Raw genomic sequence first — 22,352 nt, forward strand, 5'->3', positions numbered from 1 at the left:
TTGCACCATTTCGGTGGGCCACGCAACAGTTCAAAGTAGATCATGTTTAAATTAATCTGCCAGTGAATAAGAAACTTTGTCTAGGTGTATATGTACATCTTGTACTGACCCTTTCTGGTTTATTTTTTACCCGACGTTGACATTGTTATCGGTTTTGCACTCGAAATTCACCCCTTTGTAGGTCAAATTCAATCTTTTGCAAATCAATTTCAGTGTTCATACATTACAAAGGTAATGAATTGGTAATTACTAGACTGCGGATTTTATGCATTTATGACAAAAATGGGCACGTACAATTTAAAACAGTGAAGGTATTAAAAAGATTTAAGACCACCAGTGTATTAGTTTCACCTTAATAAGATAATTAAAAGAAGAATGAAATTTTTATATGGCTCCGGTGTCTGGCAATCAATGCAAACATTTTTTATTTTGCATAAAGATCCGCAGTCTAGTAATTACTTTTAAATAACTATTTGGTGTACATCTTTGCAATAAATAAAATCTTGAATGTTTCAACGGTTAAACTTAAAAAATACTTTCCTTGTAATAGGTTGAAATTGATTTGCAAAAGGGTGAATTTGTAGTGCAAAACCTGTAGTGGTAAATTGTACATACAATGAAACCATCTGTACAGATGTATGAAATGGACCACAGCTTCGTTATAAAAATTTAACGTCGAGTCGCATTCGATGTAAAAACTGGATGGAACACGATATTCGTCATCACTGAACGGAGGACCGTGACAGGTTAAAGTTTTGGGAACGATTCGAGTGCGGAGCGATTCCCCGCGGTTTCGGCGGATCGTTGACGGCTAGGGGTCGTATAAAATGCAAGTGTAAAAAGAATTTGAAAGAGTATTTACGTCGTGGACGCGGTTGCCGGACGAAAAAGCCGGGGTACGGTCGGTGCGCACTTCGGGATAAAGCGCCGGCAAATTGCTGACATTCCGCGGACACAATCATACTCCTCCCTCGAGAAACGAACGGTCATTTTGTGTCGTGCGCGAACGACGCTGTTCCCGTTTTATTATTATTCCCGTGTATTAACAAGGAACGCTGTTTCCTTTCGTTTTTATCAGCGAGTCCGTGGCTGTCCCAGCCGCAGCCACGTGTAAAACTCGATCGATCGATACAGGCGATCGTAAATTTAAGCGGGTCCCGTTCGAACGATCGAAAACACGTTCACGAGCGGGTAGGCGTCCGTCCCTGAGGTGCTTCCGGTTATCCACGGAGCTTCCGCGGCAGCTTGACAATGTCCGGCCAACAGCCTGGCCCCATGTAGGTTAAACCAACAACCGCGAGAGCCGCCCAATTCTTTTAGACGGCAATTCCTTCGAGATTCTATTTGCCCGGGAAAACATCCGCGGTAATTCTCGTTTCGGTCGAACACGATCGACAGACATCCTCCGGAAAGTACTGCAGTCTGCGGTCCTGTTTCTTATCATTCCCCGGAAACCATTTACAGCGACGTACTACCGACGTCGAGCCATTTCCAGGGCGCGTCGACGCGACGGAACCTTCGCCATCACTCCCATCCAAGTCATTTATTCTTACTCATCGATCGCCCGGCTTTTAATTCTTTCGAACTGCCCGTCGCCAATTATATCGGACACCGTGGAAATTACCGAGATTTACGGTCAACTGTAAACTTGTTACCGTACAGCGGTCCGCGAGCCAGCTTTTTGTGGGAAAAACTTACTTAAAGACAGGCTACTTAGTCTACTTGAAGTTTGCTTAGAATATGCGAGAAAAAAATCCACGTTTACAAGAAAAGAAATATCGATCTCCTTGAAAACTACGGAAAAAATGACCTCGAGAGAAAAATGAAAATTTGCAAAGCATTCACCCTGTGATGCCGTTTAGGTTGCATTGAAAAGAAGATATTTTTAGGTGGCTACATTTAGGCGGACCACCTGTATTGTCAAGTCTGGAGTCGGTGAATTGTTATCGGTGAAACCTGTGTCGTATATTCTTGTATATTCCAGTATTTCCTGGCATATTCTGGTATATGTGGGTCTAGCAAGAGTGTGGTGGTACACTCGCACCGCTAGACACTATATACGTACACGAGAATTGCAAGGGTTCGGCCCTCGACAAATCACGTCTCGCTAACGCACATTTGGGGCCCCTACGTAGTCACAATCGGTGGATAAAAGATCAATCCAGCGCGCGTGGTCCCCAAGATGGCCTACTTTTGCGTTTTCGAGGCGTAATTTGCATTATTCGACAGCAAGTGACTGTCGCTCGACAGCCACGATAGATGGCAGCACTGTCGCACCTTCATAATGCTTGTCGAACTCCGCTACATGCAGTTGAATAATACAAATTACGCCTCGAAAACGCGAAAGTAGGCCACCTTAGGGACCATGTGCGCTAGTTTGATCTTTCATCCAGCGATTGTGACTACGCAGGGGCCCCAAATGTGCATTAGCGAGACGTGATTTATCGAGAGCCGAACCCTTGCAATTCTCGTGTCGCAATCCACCACGCTCTCGCTCGACCAAGGTCAAATCCGAACCTGTATCCTTGTAGTTTACTGAAAGATAGCCAAATTCATGTTATCCCGTTTGCTGTAGAGAGTCATAGTGAATAGCATAATATTCAGAGAAGAATAGCGATAAGAATTAAAAGCCTGGTACCATTCGCCTAACAATATCGACGCACCACATGATCTACTGACCCGACATCGCCTTTAGGTTCAGTAGAGGAAGGTGGTCCGGTAATTCCGATCTCGTGTTCACGCAGGCACTCTGTTGGAACCTAGAGCAGCAGCAGCGGTGGGTCAGTCGGGCCTTATGTCCCTGTACGACGCAATGTTCGCGCAGTACGGCGTGAAACTGGCCCAGGTGTTGGTGACCAAGCCGGACTTCTACAACGAGGAGACGCGTAAGAATCTGTTCAGCACGCTCAGCGAGCTGATCAGCTTGAACATCGTGCCGATAATTAACACGAACGACGCGGTGTCCCCGCCGCCGCACGTGGACGAGGAGGTCGCCGGTGGAGGCGGAAGAAGAGGCATTTCCATCAAGGACAACGACTCGTTGGCGGCCATGCTGGCCGCGGAGGTTCAGGCCGACCTTCTGATCCTGATGAGCGACGTCAACGGGATCTACAACCTACCGCCATGGCAAGACGGCGCCAAGATGCTGCACACCTTCAGCTCCGATCTAAGGGGCACCATCAAATTCGGGCAGAAATCGAAGGTCGGCACCGGAGGCATGGACTCCAAGGTGAACGCCGCCCTCTGGGCTCTCGACCGAGGCGTCTCCGTTGTGATCTGCAACGGGATGCAAGAGAAGGCTGTGAAGAACATCCTATCCGGCCGGAAGATCGGCACGTTCTTCACCGAGACCACTGGCTCCACCACGCCCGTCGAGGTCGTTGCTGAAAATGGTAAATCAAATACTTATTTCGATGTGTTTATTTCTTCACTGATATAAAAAACGTTCGCGACAATTATATTGATCGACATTAAAATCTATCGGTCGGAAGAAACAGGATAAAGGTATCAGTTACGAAATTAATAAAAATAACATGAAGCACCTCGTATTACTAGTATTACTACGAGTCGTCGCCAAATATCCGGTAACTGGTACCTTTACCCCATTCGTGGAGTATTAACGCTGGATCGTGATTCTAAGCGAATCACGAAACGATTGCGTACCGTCCCGCAACGGATACCAAGGTAATCGAAGCTCGATTGATCGACGGCCCGCCCGTAATCGTAGAGAGACGGTCTCTTTTTATTTGCGATACAGTATCGATGGAGTCCGCCGAAGAAAGAGAGCGTCAGAAAACGAGGGAAAAAGAGGTTCGCTGTGGCGGCGTACGCGACGGTTTTTTCGACGAGGGTTCGGTCACCGCGTCATTTTGTTCCGCCGACCATAGCGATATAGGTCATCGATTATCGAAGGTTTAAATGAAACGGCTTACGGCCGGTGTATCTTGGCCGTTGTACAATTATCCGCGACAATATAACACGTGAAATAGAAAGTGTTAATCCAATCTTTCTCGTATCTTGTGACGATATTCGCAACTTGCAGCGCGCGTGGGTAGCAGAGCTCTTCAAGCACTGCGCCCGGAAGAGCGAGCAGCCTGCATCAACGCTTTGGCTGATCTGCTCGAGTCTCGTCAAGCGGGAATCCTGGAAGCGAACGCAAAGGATCTGGAGGCGGCGAAGAAGACCGGCCTGGCTAAGCCTTTGCTCTCCCGATTGTCGTTAACGCCTGCGAAGCTGAAGTCCCTGAGCGCCGGGCTGCGACAAATCGCGGACGACTCCTTGACGAACGTGGGCCGCGTGGTCCGCAGGACCAAGCTGGCGCAGGATCTGGAACTGAAGCAAATCACGGTGCCGATCGGCGTGCTGCTCGTCATCTTCGAGTCGAGGCCCGACAGTCTGCCTCAGGTGGCGGCGTTGGCAATGTCCAGCGCCAACGGCCTCCTCCTCAAGGGTGGCAAGGAAGCTGCACACAGCAACAAGTATGTCACCGTCATCTACTTCCGAAAGCTCTGTTGTTTTCTGGCAACCTCTGTTTCTAACACTTGGATAGCTATTCTGCTCCTCATGACAGATTTCGATCGAAAGTTGCGCAATTGGTACGATAAGATTGCTATCTGTACCTGTATCGTCAAAACCAGCGCTCAGATTTACTTACTCGCGACGGCCGAGTTTCGAAGGCTACGCCCCCTCGACCCGACCGTGCGTCTCGCGCCCCGTGGCGGCCCTAGTTCTCCTAGGCGCCACGAACAGCAACTACGGAACGCGCCTGAGGAATTCCTCAGACGTGGCCGGATCGAGGGGACGTAGCCTTCGCTGGTCAAAACCATCCGCCTTCCGAGTGTTAAAAACCACCGGGTTCATTCGAACTGCATAATCCCTCCTTCAGATTTCGGCCAATGCAACGTATTCCTCCAGTATTTTACTTTCCATGAAATTAAGCATGGAAACGAGACTTTCCATAGAGATCCAGTGTTCTTCCTGTGTATCGCTTCAAAGTTTTCCTATAAAACGACAGGGCTTTTGTAATGACCTAGTATTTTTAGTGGAGTTTAGGGATGATAGCAAGCCATCATTTAACCTTCGAAGAGCTCTGTCGCAGGATAGTAGCCTGCCGGAATCTCGAAAGCGCGAGGGTGACATTTAAACTCCGGACTCTGCGAATGCTTGTCTTTTAGAGGTTACTCGCATTTCGAGTATTATCTCTTCTCTCCGAAATAAAGATTTTACTGGTAGTAGGGACATTGTGGCTCCCAGCGGAGAAGAAGTTCGTCACCCCTGATCTAGATTCTCCGAGGGAAATAGTTTTAGTATTTTAAAAGCTTGTCGTCCGCGGAGAATTGATACGAAACTTCCTAACAGGTATTTGATAGACCTCGTGAAGGAGGCGTTGAGCACCGTGGGCGCCTCCGGTGCGATATCTCTGGTCTCGACCAGGGAGGACGTCGGGGATCTCCTGTCGATGGAGAAACACATCGACCTGATCATCCCGCGGGGTAGCTCCGAGCTGGTTCGTACTATCCAGGAGCAATCGAAGCATATCCCGGTGCTCGGCCACGCGGAAGGTATCTGTCACGTGTACGTCGACAAGGAAGCGGACCTGGCCAAAGCGATGAGGATCATTAAAGACGCTAAATGCGACTACCCCGCCGCCTGCAACGCCATGGAGACGCTTCTCATCCACCAGAGCCACATGAACGGCACCTTCTTCACCGATGTCTGCAACATGTTGCAGAAGGAAGGAGTAAGTTGACTGTTTTGATGGATCGTAATGGCTGACGATACCCCAAGACGCCTATTAGGGTCGTCCCGCGGTCCCTAATCGATTCCCCTCGACCTGTCGTTAGTCATTTCAGTTTAATCAAAATGAAACTCTATCATGTCTTGGACGTAGCTGTGTCGTGTTGCCGCAACACACAATAAAATACAGTAAAATCGCGATCTAGCTCCCTGAGAATCTCCCAAGTAAATTTCAAATAAAACACTTAAAATATTAGGGATGTATTATCGGCAGCAAAATTGGAGAATAATTCGGAGATGCAAAGGGTTGATATCTCGATCGAATTCCAGGTGAAAATCAATTCCGGTCCGAAATTGAGAGAGCTGTTGACGTTCGGGCCACCAGCCGCGAAGAGCATGAGGACCGAGTACGGCACCCTCGAATGCACAATCGAGGTCGTGTCGGATCTTGATGACGCGATAAATCATATTTACAAATACGGCAGCGGGCACACCGATGTCATCGTCACCGAGGACAACAAAAGGGCCACCCACTTCCAAAGGGAGGTTGACAGTGCATGCGTGTTCCACAATGCCAGTACACGATTCTCTGACGGATACAGATTCGGTCTTGGCGCGGAGGTGAGTCGTTCAAATCGAACACGATCAAACGACCGCGTGATTCGGAATCGCATTAACGAAATGTTCGCGGCCGAACCGCCACATTGTCCCCCCACCCCTCTGTATTCCCCGTCCAATCAACCCTTAAACTACATCACGCGGTTAACGATAGAACTAACCAAATTCGAAATAAAACCGAAACAAACCGGGAAGATTGCGCGCCGGGATTCCGCCGATCAATCCTTTCCCGCTGATTTATACCGGTCCCGCGTTTACACGTTCCCTGCTCGAACATTCGAGCTCGCGAACGATTTAACCAGACATTTCGGATTTCATCGCGATTCGAAGCGTGCAACTGCAAACAAAAGATGTGAAAAGTTAATCAGCTGAGAATTGTAGAACCGGCAAGAAAATATAATTAACACGAGGTTTACGGAGCTCTAGATATAACTATTTCGCATTATTTTAGAAACATAGCAAACATGTGTCTATCCAAATTTTTGGCCATTTTTCCAATGATATATACCCAAAGAAATAAATTTTGTAAATTATTCCTCAGGGAAGCATCTTTACAATCTTAATAATTACAAATTAAGAATTAAGAACGTAAACCTAGTGTTAAACATATATAGCAACGCGTTTGCAACGCATCTAGATGTTTAGAAGATTCTGTTGGAGTGGCGCAGTTCTACGCTTTTACCGCGGTTGCGTATCGGTTTCATGAAATTTCGGGAAGTAAATGTTGTAATGGTTTTCTGTTGTAAAAGGTTGGAATTTCCACTGCGAGGATCCACGCACGTGGACCAGTGGGTGTCGACGGTTTGCTGACCACGAAGTGGGTGTTGTATGGCGACGGTCACGCAGCTGCCGATTTTGCCGAGGGTGGTGGCAAAGTTTGGCTGCATCAATCCCTGCCGTTGAACGAGTCGGCATGAATCGAACCAGCGGAGCTGAACAGTTTCGAACAAGTTGGAACGTTTGCCGCCGCGACACAGAGGATATGTTACCGAGGGTCACCGTCGAGAAGAATCTGCGAATTAACAAACAGCCTTCGGTCATTCGTCGCGAAATGTTCGCGCGTCGTTAAAAATCTGATAAAGTAGACCTTCATAGGGAATAAAGGAAATCTCTTGGTCGCGAAGTCGATACAGCAAAAGTTTACCGTGGATGAGTAATGTCTGACGACATGATCTACGCTACCTCTCGGACTAAACTGAAATCAATCGCAGAATGTAAATTATTTTTTTAAATAGTTGTATAGCAAAGATATTCTTCTAGAGTAAGTATATTTAATGATAACCGTGACTGCCGCATTAAATTTAATAGGAGACTATACATATGTTTTCGTTACCATTCCGAGAAAGACCAAAGAGTACTGGAAACCTAAGGTGAAACCGTTGTGCCATGTATTTCACTGTTGTAAAGATGATTTCTACCACCGAAAAGATTTCAAATATAACACCGTTGACAGATCTATCTCATTACTTGTATTTCATTTCCATAAAGTTTCCACTCCTTACTTTCCCCCAATGTTGACCGTCTCCCCTTCCGTAGAGTCACCTATCTCAAAAAAACATATTTTGGGTATACAAGGTAGGGCGTTATCTTCAAAAGCAAGCGAATTATTCAGGTGACCTGATTACAACGCCCCACCCTGTATACAATAATTGTAACGAATCTCTATGCGGATTTCACGTGAAAAGTGCCTGGCAACAAAGAGTGTCTCTTTATTCATTTCTTCTTACAGTATAAAATCGTGTTTCTCCTTACACAATAATCTCGAGATAGTTTCGGCATAATTACATTTTATTCGATAAAGTAATTTTACATATTCTCGGGTGCCCACAACTTAAACGTTCTGTCGTACGAGCTAGTGCCGATGAATTTATGGTCCGGCGAGATATCGACAGACATAACTTTACCGTCGTGACCGGGCAGCGTTTTCAGCGGTTGCCAAGTTTTATTCGACCAGATTTTCGCCGTGCCATCGTACGACGCTGTGACCAGGTACTGTCCCTCTACCCTCTGGTACTTCACATCGGACAATAAATTCGTGTGAGCGGGTATCGTATATATACAAGATCTCTTTCGCAGGTCCCATATCTTGCACGTATTGTCCTCGCTGGCGGTGGCTATGTGAAATCCGTTCGGTGAGAAATCGATGCCGAAAATCGACTTCAAGTGACCTTCCATAAACATAATACACCTTCCCGTGCGAAGATCCCATACCCTGCCGAAAGAATCATGACCACCTGTGGCGCTCACGCTACCGTCGCACTGGAAACTGTAACAAAACAAAGAAATATCAGCCCTTTGCACTCGGAGCTATTTTCACTCGAAAATTAAACATTTATTCCTAGCTAGAATACTTCCATTGCCTATGATTTTTCAATACCTAAATGTTTAGTAATTAGATACCGACATATTGAATAATGTAAACAATATTTTGAATAGTACAGCAATTTTTGGTGAAGCCTCTCAGAGTCACCGTTCGAGTGTTAAGGGTTTAGGGGGTGGACTCGTTTCTAGGATATCTCTCATTTCTCGGTAATGAAGATGTATAATGGGTTTTTTCAGTAGTGAAAAGCACTAGATAAAAGATCAATCTAGATCGCAGTCGCCCTCAAAAGTCCTATTTTCACGTTTACGAGCCGTAATTTGCATTATTCAGCAGCATGTTGCTGTCGCAACTTTATGAAAATAACTACATGCGCAGCTTTATGCTTCCGAATAATGCAAATTACTTTTGAGGGCAATTGCAGCTCCGACTAATCTTTTATCTAGCGCGTTCGACTACAAAAAACCCATCTTTGCATGATCGAGAAGTGAGAAGACGCATCCCGCACCCTAGCAATCCTAGAAACGAGTCTACCCTTTTAATCCGACGAACTGGCTTCTCATCGAATGGACCTAGGACGACATTATTCCTCCAGTATACCTAATACAATGCACCGCCCGCGCGTGACCCTCCTGATGCAACACCTCGGCTTGCTGTTCCAAGTCCCAAAGTCTCCAGGACGCATCGTAACAACAGGTTCCCAGAAATCGACCAGAAGGATGGAATCCAATCCTCGATACTCTATGCGGCTCGTGTCCCTCAACTTCAGCTAACGGCTCCTCGCCTAATCCTCCACTCCACAATTTTACTGTTCCTATAAATACATTCAATATATTAGTTTCAGCGTATAGCTCGCTAGAACATCACCAGGACCGTAAAAAGAAAGAATAGTGTACCATCTGAAGCACAGGATGCCAGTACACAGGTCTGTCCTGGTTTGTCTCCTACCACCTCTTCGGTAATGGTAGCTTTTGGATGAAAAACAATGCAGCCTACATTACAAGTATGCCCTTTAAGGGTTCGCAACAGTGTACAATCAGGTACAGACCATATTTTGCACAAGCCCGACCACGAGGCCGTGGCGAACAGCTTGGAGTTCGGGCTAAACTGACAGAATGAGATCGGTCTGGTGTCGCCGATTTGTGAACAGTAGATTGTCAGTGCCTGCAACTTTTTCAGAAGCTCTTGGCGACGTGCCGTGCGTGTAGCTGTTGGTAGCTCTAAATCCTGTCTCGCTTTATCCAGTCTAGCCTTCGCTCTAGGTAACGAATACGCTGCGAAATAAATCCATGATTAATTCAGTATACATGGAATAGCGCGAGGAATGATTAACTCTTAGCACCCGAACGGTGACTTATTCTAAAAAATATTGTTTACGTTGTTAAATATATATATGTGTCGGTATTTACTCAATTACTAAACATTATGTATCGTATGAAGTATTATACAATATAGGGAATGGAAATATTCTAGCTAGGAAGAAATGTTTCATTTTCGAGTTAAAGTAGCTCCAAGTGCAAAGAGTTAAAGGGATGGTCTCGTTTCCAGGATTGCAAGGGTGCGGGACGCGCCTTCTCATTTCCCGACAATGCAAAGGTGGGGTTTTTAGTAGTCAAAAGACCGCTGTCTCCCACAAAAGTCCTATTTTTACGTTATGCATAGCTTTATGCTTCCGAATAATGCAAATTGCGCCTCGTAAACGTAAAAATAGCACTTTTGAGGGCTACTGCGGCCTTTTGACTACTAAAAAAGCCGCAGAGAAGGTACATCTCGCACCCTTGCAATCCTGGAAAACAGACTACCCCCTCAAGCCTATATTTCTGACTTACAGGATATCCAAGAACGAGCTATCTGAAGAGATTCTGGTCCTTCGTGGTACCAAGTGGTCTCCGTGTCTCTTTCGATAGCGTGCAAAGGTTTCTCTTCTTCTTCATGCTTCTTTTTAATAGCATCCTCCCCGAGACTAGCCAACAATTCCCTTAATCGTGTTCTTCTATCCGCTGGGCCTTCGCCGAACAAACAAATCGGTTCCCCTAATTGTCTCAGATTCTTTTTCACTTCGGAATCGTCGGTGGACACGTTTATTTGACGAGCTTTCTTCCTACGCTCGAATTCTTCTAGGAGAGCTTGTCTATCCTTGGACATCTCATCCTCCAGTTCCATGTACTCGTTGGATATGTGGACATTTCCCAATGTAGTGATCGCGCCGATACCATCTCCCAAATTCGTTGAATCTTTCTCTTCCTCGGAGGACTCCGCCGCTGCAGCCAATCTCGCACGCTCCGTTTCTTCCAGCGATCCATAGTGAACGGTTTTCTGTTTCTTGACATAGACCAAGTCCTCGTCGTCCGACATTTTGCTCAGTTATCGATGATACAACTGATCTGTCGGATAAAATATAAATCTAATAAACATTGATAATCTGCGTGACAAAGAGTAACGTTGTAAACAACGAGGAGCTAACCTATAAATTAAGGAAAACGATGGAATCTATGATATTATAGAAATGCTTCTTACGTGATACGAGAGAACCGATGCCCGAACGTTAACGTAGCTGTTTCTTATGTTTATTCGATCAGTGCCATTCACAAAAGCCTTCTTGTCCCTTCAAACTTGTTCCTTGATCAACCATGATTCCTATGCACTACAGGAATTATGTATGAAGCTAAAATTACATTTATGGTTCTTCTGTCAATTTGTGGAATTTCATAAGATCGCTAACTAGGTGTAAGACACAATACCTAAACAATCTATTGTGCTTATTATTGTAATATTAACATTGTTCGCTAACTATTGACAGTCTCGCGGTTTTCACCATAAAATCTAATTCCAACAAGAACTGTCTGCTCCGTAAAATATGAAAAGAGCGCCATTACACGTAGCGGTAAACGCTCAAACTGTTAGTTCTACATTATCGGCATTCGCCATATTTGGCCAACAAGTTTCGGCATTATGCCGCTACGTGAATTAGCGTTATAATTGGCGTCAAAACAATAATAAATAAATGAACTTTTTTCTTAACATTTTTGTGATAGTTTGAGCTATTTTCCATAGATGAATTTTAACTATTTAAAAGCATTTAGCGTTTCCATGCCTGGCTGGACAATACCATCGGGTTTGACATCATAATGCTGGAAGTTCTTTTGATTAACGTTGTATGTATTATTACTTCATTGAAAATAAAATTTGTTCAATATGAGTGCGAAAGATTTCCCTAAATATTTCTGCAACTGTAGAATATCTTTACTCCTCATAAATTTCAATACATCATGCCATTTTCCACGCATCTTGTATCATATACGGAAGCTGAAACAGGGTATTTTTCATTGGCAGACTGCTACACCTGGTGCATTTCCGTTCATTTCCGTTGACGGTTAGGACGCTATCACGACGCTATACATATTTGAACGACATAACCGCCTTAACCGCCAGTCAAAATTGCTAAAAAGAACTCTGAGGTTGAAAATATTAACCTTTCAGTTACTCGCACTCCACTTTTTACATAACAGTTTACATGGAATACATTATATGACTCAAAAATAAATTAAGTTTTATTAATTAAAATAACTACTTCAATGCAAAATAAATATTTGCTACTGAAGTCAACACCTTTCTTTATGGTGAAAACAATTTATTTCAGACTGTCTGCATCATATGAGAGTAATTACAAGTTAATTTCAACAAGCAAGCTACTGAAATGTTTGAGGTTACCGGTTACCTGTTGCCTATCTTCCCTACGTTTTGTTTTACGTGTTCTTGTTGGAACATGTGCTCATGAAAGTTTTAAACTTTCAGTTATTTCACGTTGTCGAAATAATGAACCGTTAGATAGTGCTAGTTGTTTCAACATTATACAGAATGTAATGTAAATATCCTTTTCCCTGAAATCACTTAGTTAGACCACTTTCATAATTATGGGCACATGTGATCATACAAAAACAAATTTATATTCCACAAAATGAGATATGAACAAGGTAGTTATGTAAAGGGAAACCCATTTCATCGTGAACTGTATTGTTGTATACTGCATTGAAAGGAATTGTGGCCCTAAAAAGGGCCGGTTGTTAAAAGCTAAACCATTGAAATTAAGCTCTCTCTCCACGGATACGACGTGCCAGCTGGATGTCCTTAGGCATGATGGTAACGCGTTTAGCGTGGATAGCGCAAAGGTTGGTGTCTTCAAACAAACCAACCAAGTAAGCTTCGCTAGCTTCCTGCAGGGCCATTACAGCCGAGCTCTGGAAGCGCAGATCGGTCTTGAAGTCCTGGGCGATTTCACGAACCAGGCGTTGGAAAGGCAACTTTCTGATCAGAAGTTCGGTGCTCTTCTGGTATCTACGGATTTCACGAAGAGCGACGGTTCCAGGCCTGTAGCGATGGGGCTTCTTCACTCCTCCGGTAGCCGGGGCACTCTTACGAGCTGCCTTAGTGGCCAACTGCTTACGTGGAGCCTTTCCACCAGTCGATTTACGAGCGGTCTGCTTGGTACGAGCCATGTCGTCAAATGTTGTAGCAGCACGAAGAACAGACGAACGAACAGTTACGTAATTCAACGTGAATTGAGCTCAGCCGGCCGAGCGTCCTCGTTTTATGCGCTACGATCTGCCGCAGGACGGCTCTGATTCGCTGAGCGCCTAGTAGAGGGGAGACAGACCGCAGAGTATATAACACATGTGAAACTGGTGGAAGGCAGCAGTTTCAGTTTGAAGCTTGACGAGTTCGCATCTGAAGTAATCGAGCATCATGACTGGTCGTGGAAAGGGAGGAAAGGGATTGGGAAAGGGAGGAGCAAAGCGTCATAGGAAGGTTTTGCGTGATAACATCCAGGGTATCACCAAGCCCGCCATCCGTCGTCTGGCTCGTCGTGGCGGTGTCAAACGTATTTCTGGCTTGATCTACGAAGAAACTCGTGGTGTATTGAAAGTATTCCTCGAGAACGTGATCCGTGACGCCGTCACCTACACCGAGCACGCTAAGAGGAAGACCGTGACAGCAATGGACGTCGTGTACGCCCTGAAGCGTCAAGGAAGAACCCTCTACGGTTTCGGCGGTTAAATATCCACATCCGTCACCATCGCATAACAAATCGGCCCTTTTCAGGGCCACCAAATGTCTAACGACGAGAACGCTCCATTCAACAATTTCTTCTCTCTTGTCTAGACCTTTACTTAATACTATGAATAAATAATAAACTGTAAATTTCAATTCCATAGGCCGTTCTATTTTACAAATATATAATTCTTTAGCATTGACCCTTTGCACTCGAGTGTGACTCGAGATTAGAGAAACAAAAGTGAAAATACAACTGGGTTTTATATCTATTTGGTTCTCCCTTTACCTATTTTTAGTTGAAAACAAATTCCATAGTTCCATGAATATAAATTACGATGTTTGAGATATATTTAATATAATAAACGAAATTGTTTAAAATAAGGAGCAGTACAGGAACTGTCCTTTGAAGTAAATTTCGTTTAGTAGGGAATTGTTGGTAACAAAATTGAAAAATAATTCGTAGTGCAAAGGGTTACGGCGTGGCAGGATTTTTGAATTATTTTCACGAAGAGGAAGATTCGTCTTGAGTTGTGTGGAAGAGGCAGTTTTTCTACGCCATACGTATCATTTGAATCAATTATTGGAGTTACGTTATATGCTTCACCGTTATTTTTCGATGTTTTTATATTCAAATTGATGAGTTACATTTACATCTTAGGTTTTTCGCCTGTGCATCGCATTAAAATGTCACGAAGTTTCGGACAAAACCTACAAATAAGAGAAGAGCATAACTTATTTCGAGAAAACTGCTTTTTACTTAGATTTGAATCTGTGACTAATTCTACGAATCCATTTCAGTATTTTCTCTCCGTGCATAGATATTTTACTAGATACAAGTTGGTTACGTCAATGACCGATATTGTAGTCGAGGTTCGTTGCTCCTTCCACTCTTCGTCGCGTCGAAACAATTATTGATAATGCCTGTATCAAATGAAGTTTACAGTACGGTTATTCGTTTGGCAATTATCTGGACAAGATCTTGCAACACAGAATATCAAAGAGCAACGAAATTCGGAGTAGGGCCAAACCTAACCTTAGCTTGAAAAGCCTCTATTTACAAGGATTCGCCCCTACAATCGATACGGTACCCAAGGGTCTAATTTATGGGCTCGACTCTCTCAGGCAAACCAAGCCTCTACTTTTTGAATTGTTACAAAAAGTATAGACTATTGTTACTGACACGAGCACTGTGCATTTTTACAAATAAAATGAAAATCATGTTGCTCGAATTGAATACAGAAAATTGCCGAAAACGATCGGTATCTATGTATTGTGTAATATGCTCTTGAATTTTCGAGTAAGATATATATGTAATAAATATTTATATAAATCTAAAATATTCAATGTCAAGCCTTCCAGCAGATTCTGTATTATAGTGAATAGACAGCGGATTTGATGCATTTATGGCAAAAAGGAGTAGATATAATTTAAAACAGTAAAAGCATTAGAAGAATTTTGCCGAGAACGAAGAGTATCTATTGTGTAATATGCTCTCTTGAATTTTCGAGTAAGATATATGTAATAAATAGTGAAATAAATCTGAAGTCTTCAATTTTAAGCGTTCCAGCAGATTCTGTATTATAGTGAATGAGACAGCGGATTTGATGCATTTATATGACAAAAAGGAGTAGATATAATTTAAAACAGTAAAAAGCATTAGAAGAATTTTGCCGAGAACGAAGAGTATCTATTGTGTAATATACTCTTGAATTTTCGAGTAAGATATATGTAATAAATATTTATATAAATCTAAAATCTTCAATTTCAAGCCTTCCCGCAGATTCTGTATTATAGTGAATAGACAGCGGATTTGATGCATTTACATATATGACAAAAAGGAGTAGATATAATTTAAGTAAAAGCATTAGAAGAATTTGAAAATACTGTTATATTATTCTCGACCTATTAAACATGTCAAGAAAGAAAATAAATTTTCATTTCGCTTCAGTTCATTGCAATTCAGGTCGAGAATTCCTATTTTGAATAATAGTCGTTTATTTTCAAAAACCGTCATTAAAATCGGCGACTGTACGCTTGACAACTAATCCTATGCGCCAAGTCGTAAAATCTACCTGACGGACCCTATTCACAGTGCCTAACTACCTGGCTTTCCTTTCTTGGGTACCGTACCGTTAAATGTAAGACAGCCAAGACCTCTAAAGATTATTTTATACCCCACCAAGAATAATTTCGAAAAACGCGCAAAAGCTTGATCAGCAAATCAAGTTTAAACGAGAGAATGAAACCGAACGTTCTTACATTGACCGGTTGAGAAACTAACTTTTAACTTGTATACAATATTTACAATCTGAAAACTATAAATTTAGTGTTTCAAGCATAAAAAAAGTGTCGATTACACTAATAAATATTTAGTTTCTGTTAAAGTGGTTATTTTATTGAATACAAATTTATTGTAGTCCATGTAGCCAGTTATGTAGAAATTCGGCAAAATGCCACTTTTCAGCTCTAGCGTGTTTAGCTATGCGTATCATCGAGCAGCATTGAAAATGTACCGGTAAAAAGAACGGTAAAATTGAAAATGTGAATTATAGAAGAACCTTTCGCAAGAAAAATAGCTAAGAAAATATTTTAGTTGAACGGGAGTTGTGTGTCTGCATTTTGATCAAATTGTTGGCCCTTAAAAGGGCCGTTTAATAACGTAGAAGAGCCGTTTACTTCGAGCTGGTGTATTTGGTGACAGCCTTGGTGCCTTCAGAGACAGCGTGCTTGGCCAGTTCACCAGGCAGGAGGAGCCTGACAGCGGTTTGGATCTCCCGAGACGTGATGGTAGATCTCTTGTTGTAATGAGCCAAACGAGAAGCTTCGGCAGCGATGCGCTCAAAAACATCATTCACAAAACTGTTCATGATGCTCATGGCTTTGCTGGAGATTCCAGTGTCAGGGTGGACCTGCTTCAACACCTTGTAGATGTAGATTGCGTAGCTCTCCTTCCTCCTCCTCTTCTTCTTCTTGTCAGTCTTACTGATGTTTTTCTGGGCCTTGCCGGCCTTCTTCACAGCTTTTCCGCTCGCTTTGGGTGGCATAACTGAAGTTTCTTCGGTAACTCGAGATGTTCACTGAGAGAGAACTGCAGCTAGAATGCTTTCCGCAACGAAAGCGGCCTCTATTTATATCGGTTAGGGGGACCAGCAGCGCACCAATCGCGTGCGAGCTCACCGCGGCGGCCTGTGGCGGCCATATGTCTGCATTCCCGCCATTATCGTGGCTATGCTGACATCTGCTTTTACTGAACCACCAGGGATAGAAAATATTACTTCTTGTATTATATGCATTCACCAAATCCAAATTATATTATCCACAATCAAATTTTATGAATTCCGTGTTTCAAGCCTGACTATCATGTTTTTTTATTCTGTTTTAGCCCTCGTACGTTCCTCACACAGATACAGTGACATACATAAAATATAAAAGATCCTAGAGTACATATATTCATTCACTCATCATTGGTACGCACTTGTAATTTTATATCAAAAATTGTGTTTCACTTATAGTATCTTAACCTTCTCGCTGTGTACCGGTATTGTAACGTTAAGTACATTCTTGGAGTAAAATGAAAGATAAATTTGTCTGCATAAGTATTTGTGAAGTTTTATTGATTTTTAAAAGATAAGTATGCAAAGGGCTTGAAAATTTTTCATTCGTCAACCTTTCATTTTCGATTTTGTCAGCCTTAAAGAAATAAGTCTCAAAACACCAACACAGAGAGGGATCAATCATTTTACAGAATGTAAAAATAGTAAATGGCTGTATTTTCATCCCGAGGAACGTATGAACGTATGATCTTGTCATAGAAATACAAGTTCAATGGAATATTGACTTGTCCTGTTACAAGTTCTTTCAAATCCTAAAGACATTGAATTTTTATTAAACATTCCACGATACTGTATTTTGAACGTTACCGGTAAGGCGAAGATAGCACTGTATGTGTTGTTTGTTGAATAAGATAGATAAATTAAGAGAGGGTATGTTCTGTTTATTTATTGTCGGATAAAAGCCAAAGTGTGAGTCAATCGTAAAAAGCGGTGAGAATGAAATGTATTGGAAATTTGTAGACCTAATTTTATACGTTTATAACAAAAATGAGTAAGTGTCGTTGAAAACAGTGAAAACATTAGAAGAATTTTAAAATATTGTTATATTGTTTTCGACCTATCAAACATTAAAAAAGAAAATAAATTTCCATTTCGCTCCAATTTGTTGCAAATCGGGTATAAAATTGTTATTTCGCATAAAGATCCGCTGTCTATTGATCTGTATTAAGAAACGTGACAAATATCCAAGAATAGATGTCGTGCATTTTTCCATTGTAGATATTCTGCATTGAAATTATCCTAAATTGAAAAGCCTGGAAAAAACGTGGCGAAGCATTAGGCGTTCGGGAATCCCGAAATTTTCGAGAATCTAATTCGTCACGACCCATTTCGACCATCGAGTTCTCGAACATCTCTGCAAAGCATACATCAGTTTCTCTCTATAGAAACGGGAAACCCGTTCCACAGTGAGCTGTTCATTCATTTGTAAACGTATTCTATTGTGTCACAAACAATTCTGACTATTAGAATCTCAGCTGCACTGCTTTCCTTCGAGCAGGCGATTCAGGACCCCTATTTGCAGAATTCATTATCTACCGAAGAAGACTTTCTGGCTTTCAGGGCTAAGAAGGGTACAGGTAACATTATTTTATATTTACAGCTCCAACAGAATTGTTCGGCATGGAAAAATTTAGCGGCACTAAAAAAAAGAGGAATTTTACATTTACTTCCTATAGATAGAGCAATGAGAATAATATAATCCAAGAAAAATATGACATTTTTCTCACAGTTCTATAGTAAATAGTAATGTTTTACGTGTAAAAATTCGGTGGCCCTGAAAGTGACTAGGGAAAATGTAGCATATTGTTTATAAACAAACAAGAACTTTTGTATTTGTCTCGTTTTTCTCGCAAATCTATAGTAAATAGGATTGTTCCACGTGTAAAAATTTGATGGCCCTGAAAAGGGCCCTTTTGCATTTGCTAGTTATATAGCAATGGGAATTGGCTAAGGAAAATGTGATGGTATTGTTCATAATTCTATAGCGAATAAGATCGTTCCACGTTTAAAAATTTGGTGGCCCTAAAAAGGGCCCTTTATGTTAGAATGAGAATCATGATGGAAGAATAATTATTTCTTCGCCGGGGATTTCACTGCTTTTGCAGCGGAGGCCTTCTTCGGCTTCGGAGTCTTAGTTTTGGCAGCAGGAGCCTTCGCGGTCTTCTTGGCCTTGGACGGGCTCTTGACTTCGCTGGCTGCTTTGGCTTTTGTGGCAGCAGCTTTGGTTGGTGTCTTCTTTACGACAGCGGCCTTCTTTTCAACTGGCTTCTTTGGGGAAGCGGGTTTCTTCGGCGGTGAAGCTTTCTTGGCTACGGTCTTCTTCTCGACCGCTGGCGTCTTTGCTGGTTTCCTGGGGCTCCTTGTCTTCTTGGTCTTCGAAATCTCGGTTGTGCTCTTGCCAGTGTTCAGCTTGAACGAGCCAGATGCACCTTTGCCCTTGGTTTGCACCACTGCACCGGAAGTGACAGCGGTTTTCAAGTACCTCTTGATGAATGGCGCCAATTTCTCGCCGTCTACCATGTACGTCGAAGCGATGTACTTCTTGATGGCTTGCAGAGATGACCCCTTGCGATCCTTCAGCTCCTTGATGGCGGAATTCACCATCTCAGATGTAGGCGGGTGCGAGGCCTTCACCCGTTGTACCTTCGACTTGCTGCTCTTCGTTGCCTTCTTCGGACTTGCAGTGCTCTCCACGGCTTCAGCTGCAACGTTCCCAGAGCTGGTCTTGTCCTCCATTATTGCTCAACAAAGTATGCTTGTACAATAACTAATGAACTAGAGTAAGTAGTAACTAGTAAGACTTCGTCTTGATGTCTCTTGATCGGTTCCAATATACCGGCTGATGCGAGTGTTTTTCGAGTTTCGGAGCAGAGCGGCGCCGGATCATTCTCGAGCGCGGACCATGGAGAGAAGCTCAGCCAATATGTCGGACGCCGCGAATCCTCAACACCAACCAACCGGTAAACTAACTTCGACTTTCGACAATCATTTCGCCGCTCTCAAATTATGCAGATCGACGTACGATGCACCAAATTGTAGCTACTTGTTTGTAGTTTCGATCACGGTACTTTTTTACAGCGTAATTCGCGCGTGCGGTCCTGTATCGCGCCGTATATTGGCGTCCCTCTTTTCGGAGCGATAGTGCATCGCGTAGAAAAAGATGAAAATTTATAGGTTTTTCAATGTTTCCGGACGTAAAAGTCCACGTGAATCGTGCAAAAGGAACCGATAGTAATTTACGTTTTGTTTTCACGGCGATTCCTATCGCGGATGCGACGAAAACTTCGTTCGAACTTCACCGAGTGGTGAAGTTCCTCGCGAACCATGGAGCTCTATGTTGTTGGATTAAAATCAATTGCTTGAATCCATTAAACTTTTATTTTTCACACACGAAATCCATTTTTCGTACTATTTCCCCCTAGGTTTTGCTATTTCCATGATTATAATTCATCTTGTTCTCTGTTTAACCGTTTTAGTTTGCAGGTCGCCCTCTCTGGCCGTCGTGTGCTATACGAAAAAATTACCACAGAGATGGATAAAGCTAAACGAAGAAATAATATTTTTCTCGTGAAAATTTTTATATTAGACTATAATAAATTGGCTTTTCACAAAAGTACAAATTACTTGGATATTTTTATGTGTGGTATTATATGAAAACGACGAACAGCCACTCTGTCCGAGCACATCTACGCGATAGTATCATTAGCGTATTTTGTTTTGAATGTTTGAATATTGTCTTGTCGTGCAAAATCTTGTAGTGTTGGAATAGTTGAGAATTAATCTTGTTCTCTGTTTAACCGTTTTAGTTTACAAATCTCCCTCTCTGAGCAACCGTGTACTATACGAAAAAATTACTACAGAGATGGATAAAGCTAAACGAAGAAACAGTATCTTTCTTATGAAAATTTTTCTATTAGATTATAATAGACTGGCTTTTAACAAAACTACAAATTATTTGGATAATTATATATGTGGTATTAAATGAAAACGCCGGCAGCTACTTTGTATTATTAGCATATTATATCTTGAATGTTTAAATATTGTTTTGTCGTATAAGTTCTTGTACTGTTGGAATAGTTCTTATAATTATGTTGTTAGCATTTATTTACGACATTTTCCACTACAGCTCGTCTCGGAAACTGTATTGAGGAATAAGGATAATAATAGTAAAATCGCAGTTATGTGTTTTTATGGAATGATGTGTAAATCGTTGTTGCTCGAGCTTGCAAAAATATACATTGTTGCACTGTAGAACCAAGGTGTAGTCGTCATTTTCCACAATGTGTGACTACGTGTATCATAAAAAAGATAACGAAATGTATAGGTTTTGCAACACGTAGCATGAACCAGGTGTGTGTACTCTCAAAGTACATAATAAGAATAATATTGCAAAATTAGTCGATGCACCGAATCTAGACGATTCTGACTATTCTAAATGGGGTCTAATGCGAATCTTTATGAGCATAGGAGATCTTATGGGGGCATATAAATTATAAGACACGTCATCATTAATTCAGTTGTGAGAATCCTAGCGTGCTTTATTGTTTTGTTGCCGAAAATGTATTGTTGTGTAAGAGAAAATACCTAGAAACAATATGAACTGAAAGTAAAACAAACGGTGATTAATTTTGGTAGGGTAATCATTATTGTTCATTTATTACGCATCAGTGCAGTAGACAGAGCAAAGCAGTTCATAAACACATTCAAGTATGGTGGACTACTTCGGCCTGGTAAGTGCTGCCACCTGAAAGGGAAAGTAGGGAACAGTGCTCCAACCGATTTGCTTGTCTGCAAGTTATAATATTCATGACTAAGCATATCGACTCCAATAATGGAAAACATCAAAATTTTCTAGTAGATGGTTTTTCGTTACTATTTAGTCATTCAAAAGCTCTCACAATCTCACTTAGTCTCTCACTTCATTTTTTATTAATTTACAATTAAAATGAGCCAATTACGGAGTTCGATGAATCGGAGGTTGCGCCACCTCCTTATTTTTCTCGACTTCATGGATATTTTTGTTTAGTAGTAATTTCCTCTCTGTTAGCATCGCAGTAGCATGAGTAGCATCCTTCTTGATGCAGTCGGTGAATATTGTCGTTGTCGTTGCGTATATGCACGTGTATATAAATTCATTTCATTAAAACAAGTCAATCGTTTTGACTCGACTTTACAGTTGTTTATAAATATATTGTGCATAATATCAGAGAAATAATATTCACCGAGAACATTCGCGCCATCTGCAGTGTAGATGTCTACAGTGAAATTGTAATGATTTTTTGCGACTATGACTCACATTAAAGTAAATGATAAACAATCTGTATCCTGTGTCCTCCCCGTGTTCCCCCGTTTTAGTGACATGCATGAAAAAATCGAATTCAAAAAGTGACTGTTTGACTTGAGTTTGATTAACGTCTCCGCTGACAAAATTTTATTACAAGAACGTGTAAATAATAAGATTCATTTGGTTTATTCGAAATATTTGAAAAATAAATATATAAACCTTACAAACG

At 42.1% G+C, this 22,352-nt stretch overlaps 6 protein-coding genes across 6 annotated transcripts in view; 2 read left to right on the forward strand and 4 right to left on the reverse strand.

Annotated features, from left to right (window-relative positions):
* Window positions 1–7,812, forward strand: part of P5cs (Delta[1]-pyrroline-5-carboxylate synthase) — a 25,659-nt gene extending 17,847 nt beyond the window's left edge. Inside the window, exons 3-7 of the mRNA XM_076423671.1 lie at window positions 2,745–3,392; window positions 4,043–4,478; window positions 5,359–5,740; window positions 6,067–6,357; window positions 7,104–7,812. Of these exons, the coding sequence (XP_076279786.1) occupies window positions 2,745–3,392; window positions 4,043–4,478; window positions 5,359–5,740; window positions 6,067–6,357; window positions 7,104–7,271 (1,925 nt within the window). The 3' untranslated portion in view covers window positions 7,272–7,812. The remainder of the gene's footprint in view (window positions 1–2,744; window positions 3,393–4,042; window positions 4,479–5,358; window positions 5,741–6,066; window positions 6,358–7,103) is intronic.
* Window positions 7,806–11,502, reverse strand: U4-u6-60k (U4-U6 small nuclear riboprotein factor 60K). Its single transcript, XM_076423674.1, has 5 exons — window positions 11,192–11,502; window positions 10,504–11,058; window positions 9,571–9,948; window positions 9,275–9,488; window positions 7,806–8,620 (listed from the first exon to the last, which is right to left on the reverse strand). The coding sequence occupies exons 2-5, from the start codon at window positions 11,027–11,029 to the stop codon at window positions 8,161–8,163; spliced, it is 1,578 nt and encodes a 525-aa protein (XP_076279789.1). The 5' UTR covers window positions 11,030–11,058; window positions 11,192–11,502; the 3' UTR covers window positions 7,806–8,160.
* A 781-nt stretch (window positions 11,503–12,283) lies between these two features.
* LOC143208626 (histone H3) lies at window positions 12,284–13,222 on the reverse strand. The gene has a single exon (XM_076423185.1). The coding sequence runs from the start codon at window positions 13,168–13,170 to the stop codon at window positions 12,760–12,762; it is 411 nt and encodes a 136-aa protein (XP_076279300.1). The 5' UTR covers window positions 13,171–13,222; the 3' UTR covers window positions 12,284–12,759.
* A 155-nt stretch (window positions 13,223–13,377) lies between these two features.
* On the forward strand, window positions 13,378–13,931 carry LOC143208608 (histone H4). The gene has a single exon (XM_076423138.1). It carries the CDS (start codon window positions 13,418–13,420, stop codon window positions 13,727–13,729), a length of 312 nt encoding a protein of 103 aa, XP_076279253.1. The 5' UTR covers window positions 13,378–13,417; the 3' UTR covers window positions 13,730–13,931.
* Window positions 13,932–16,081: 2,150 nt separating this feature from the next.
* Window positions 16,082–16,814, reverse strand: LOC143208652 (histone H2B). The gene has a single exon (XM_076423244.1). It carries the CDS (start codon window positions 16,768–16,770, stop codon window positions 16,399–16,401), a length of 372 nt encoding a protein of 123 aa, XP_076279359.1. The 5' UTR covers window positions 16,771–16,814; the 3' UTR covers window positions 16,082–16,398.
* Window positions 16,815–18,685: 1,871 nt separating this feature from the next.
* On the reverse strand, window positions 18,686–19,708 carry LOC143208577 (histone H1). The gene has a single exon (XM_076423055.1). It carries the CDS (start codon window positions 19,573–19,575, stop codon window positions 18,910–18,912), a length of 666 nt encoding a protein of 221 aa, XP_076279170.1. The 5' UTR covers window positions 19,576–19,708; the 3' UTR covers window positions 18,686–18,909.
* Between the last annotated feature and the right edge of the window lie 2,644 nt (window positions 19,709–22,352).

This window comes from Lasioglossum baleicum, chromosome 5, assembly GCF_051020765.1.
Source record: "Lasioglossum baleicum chromosome 5, iyLasBale1, whole genome shotgun sequence".
NCBI classification, from domain to species: Eukaryota; Metazoa; Arthropoda; class Insecta; order Hymenoptera; family Halictidae; genus Lasioglossum; species Lasioglossum baleicum.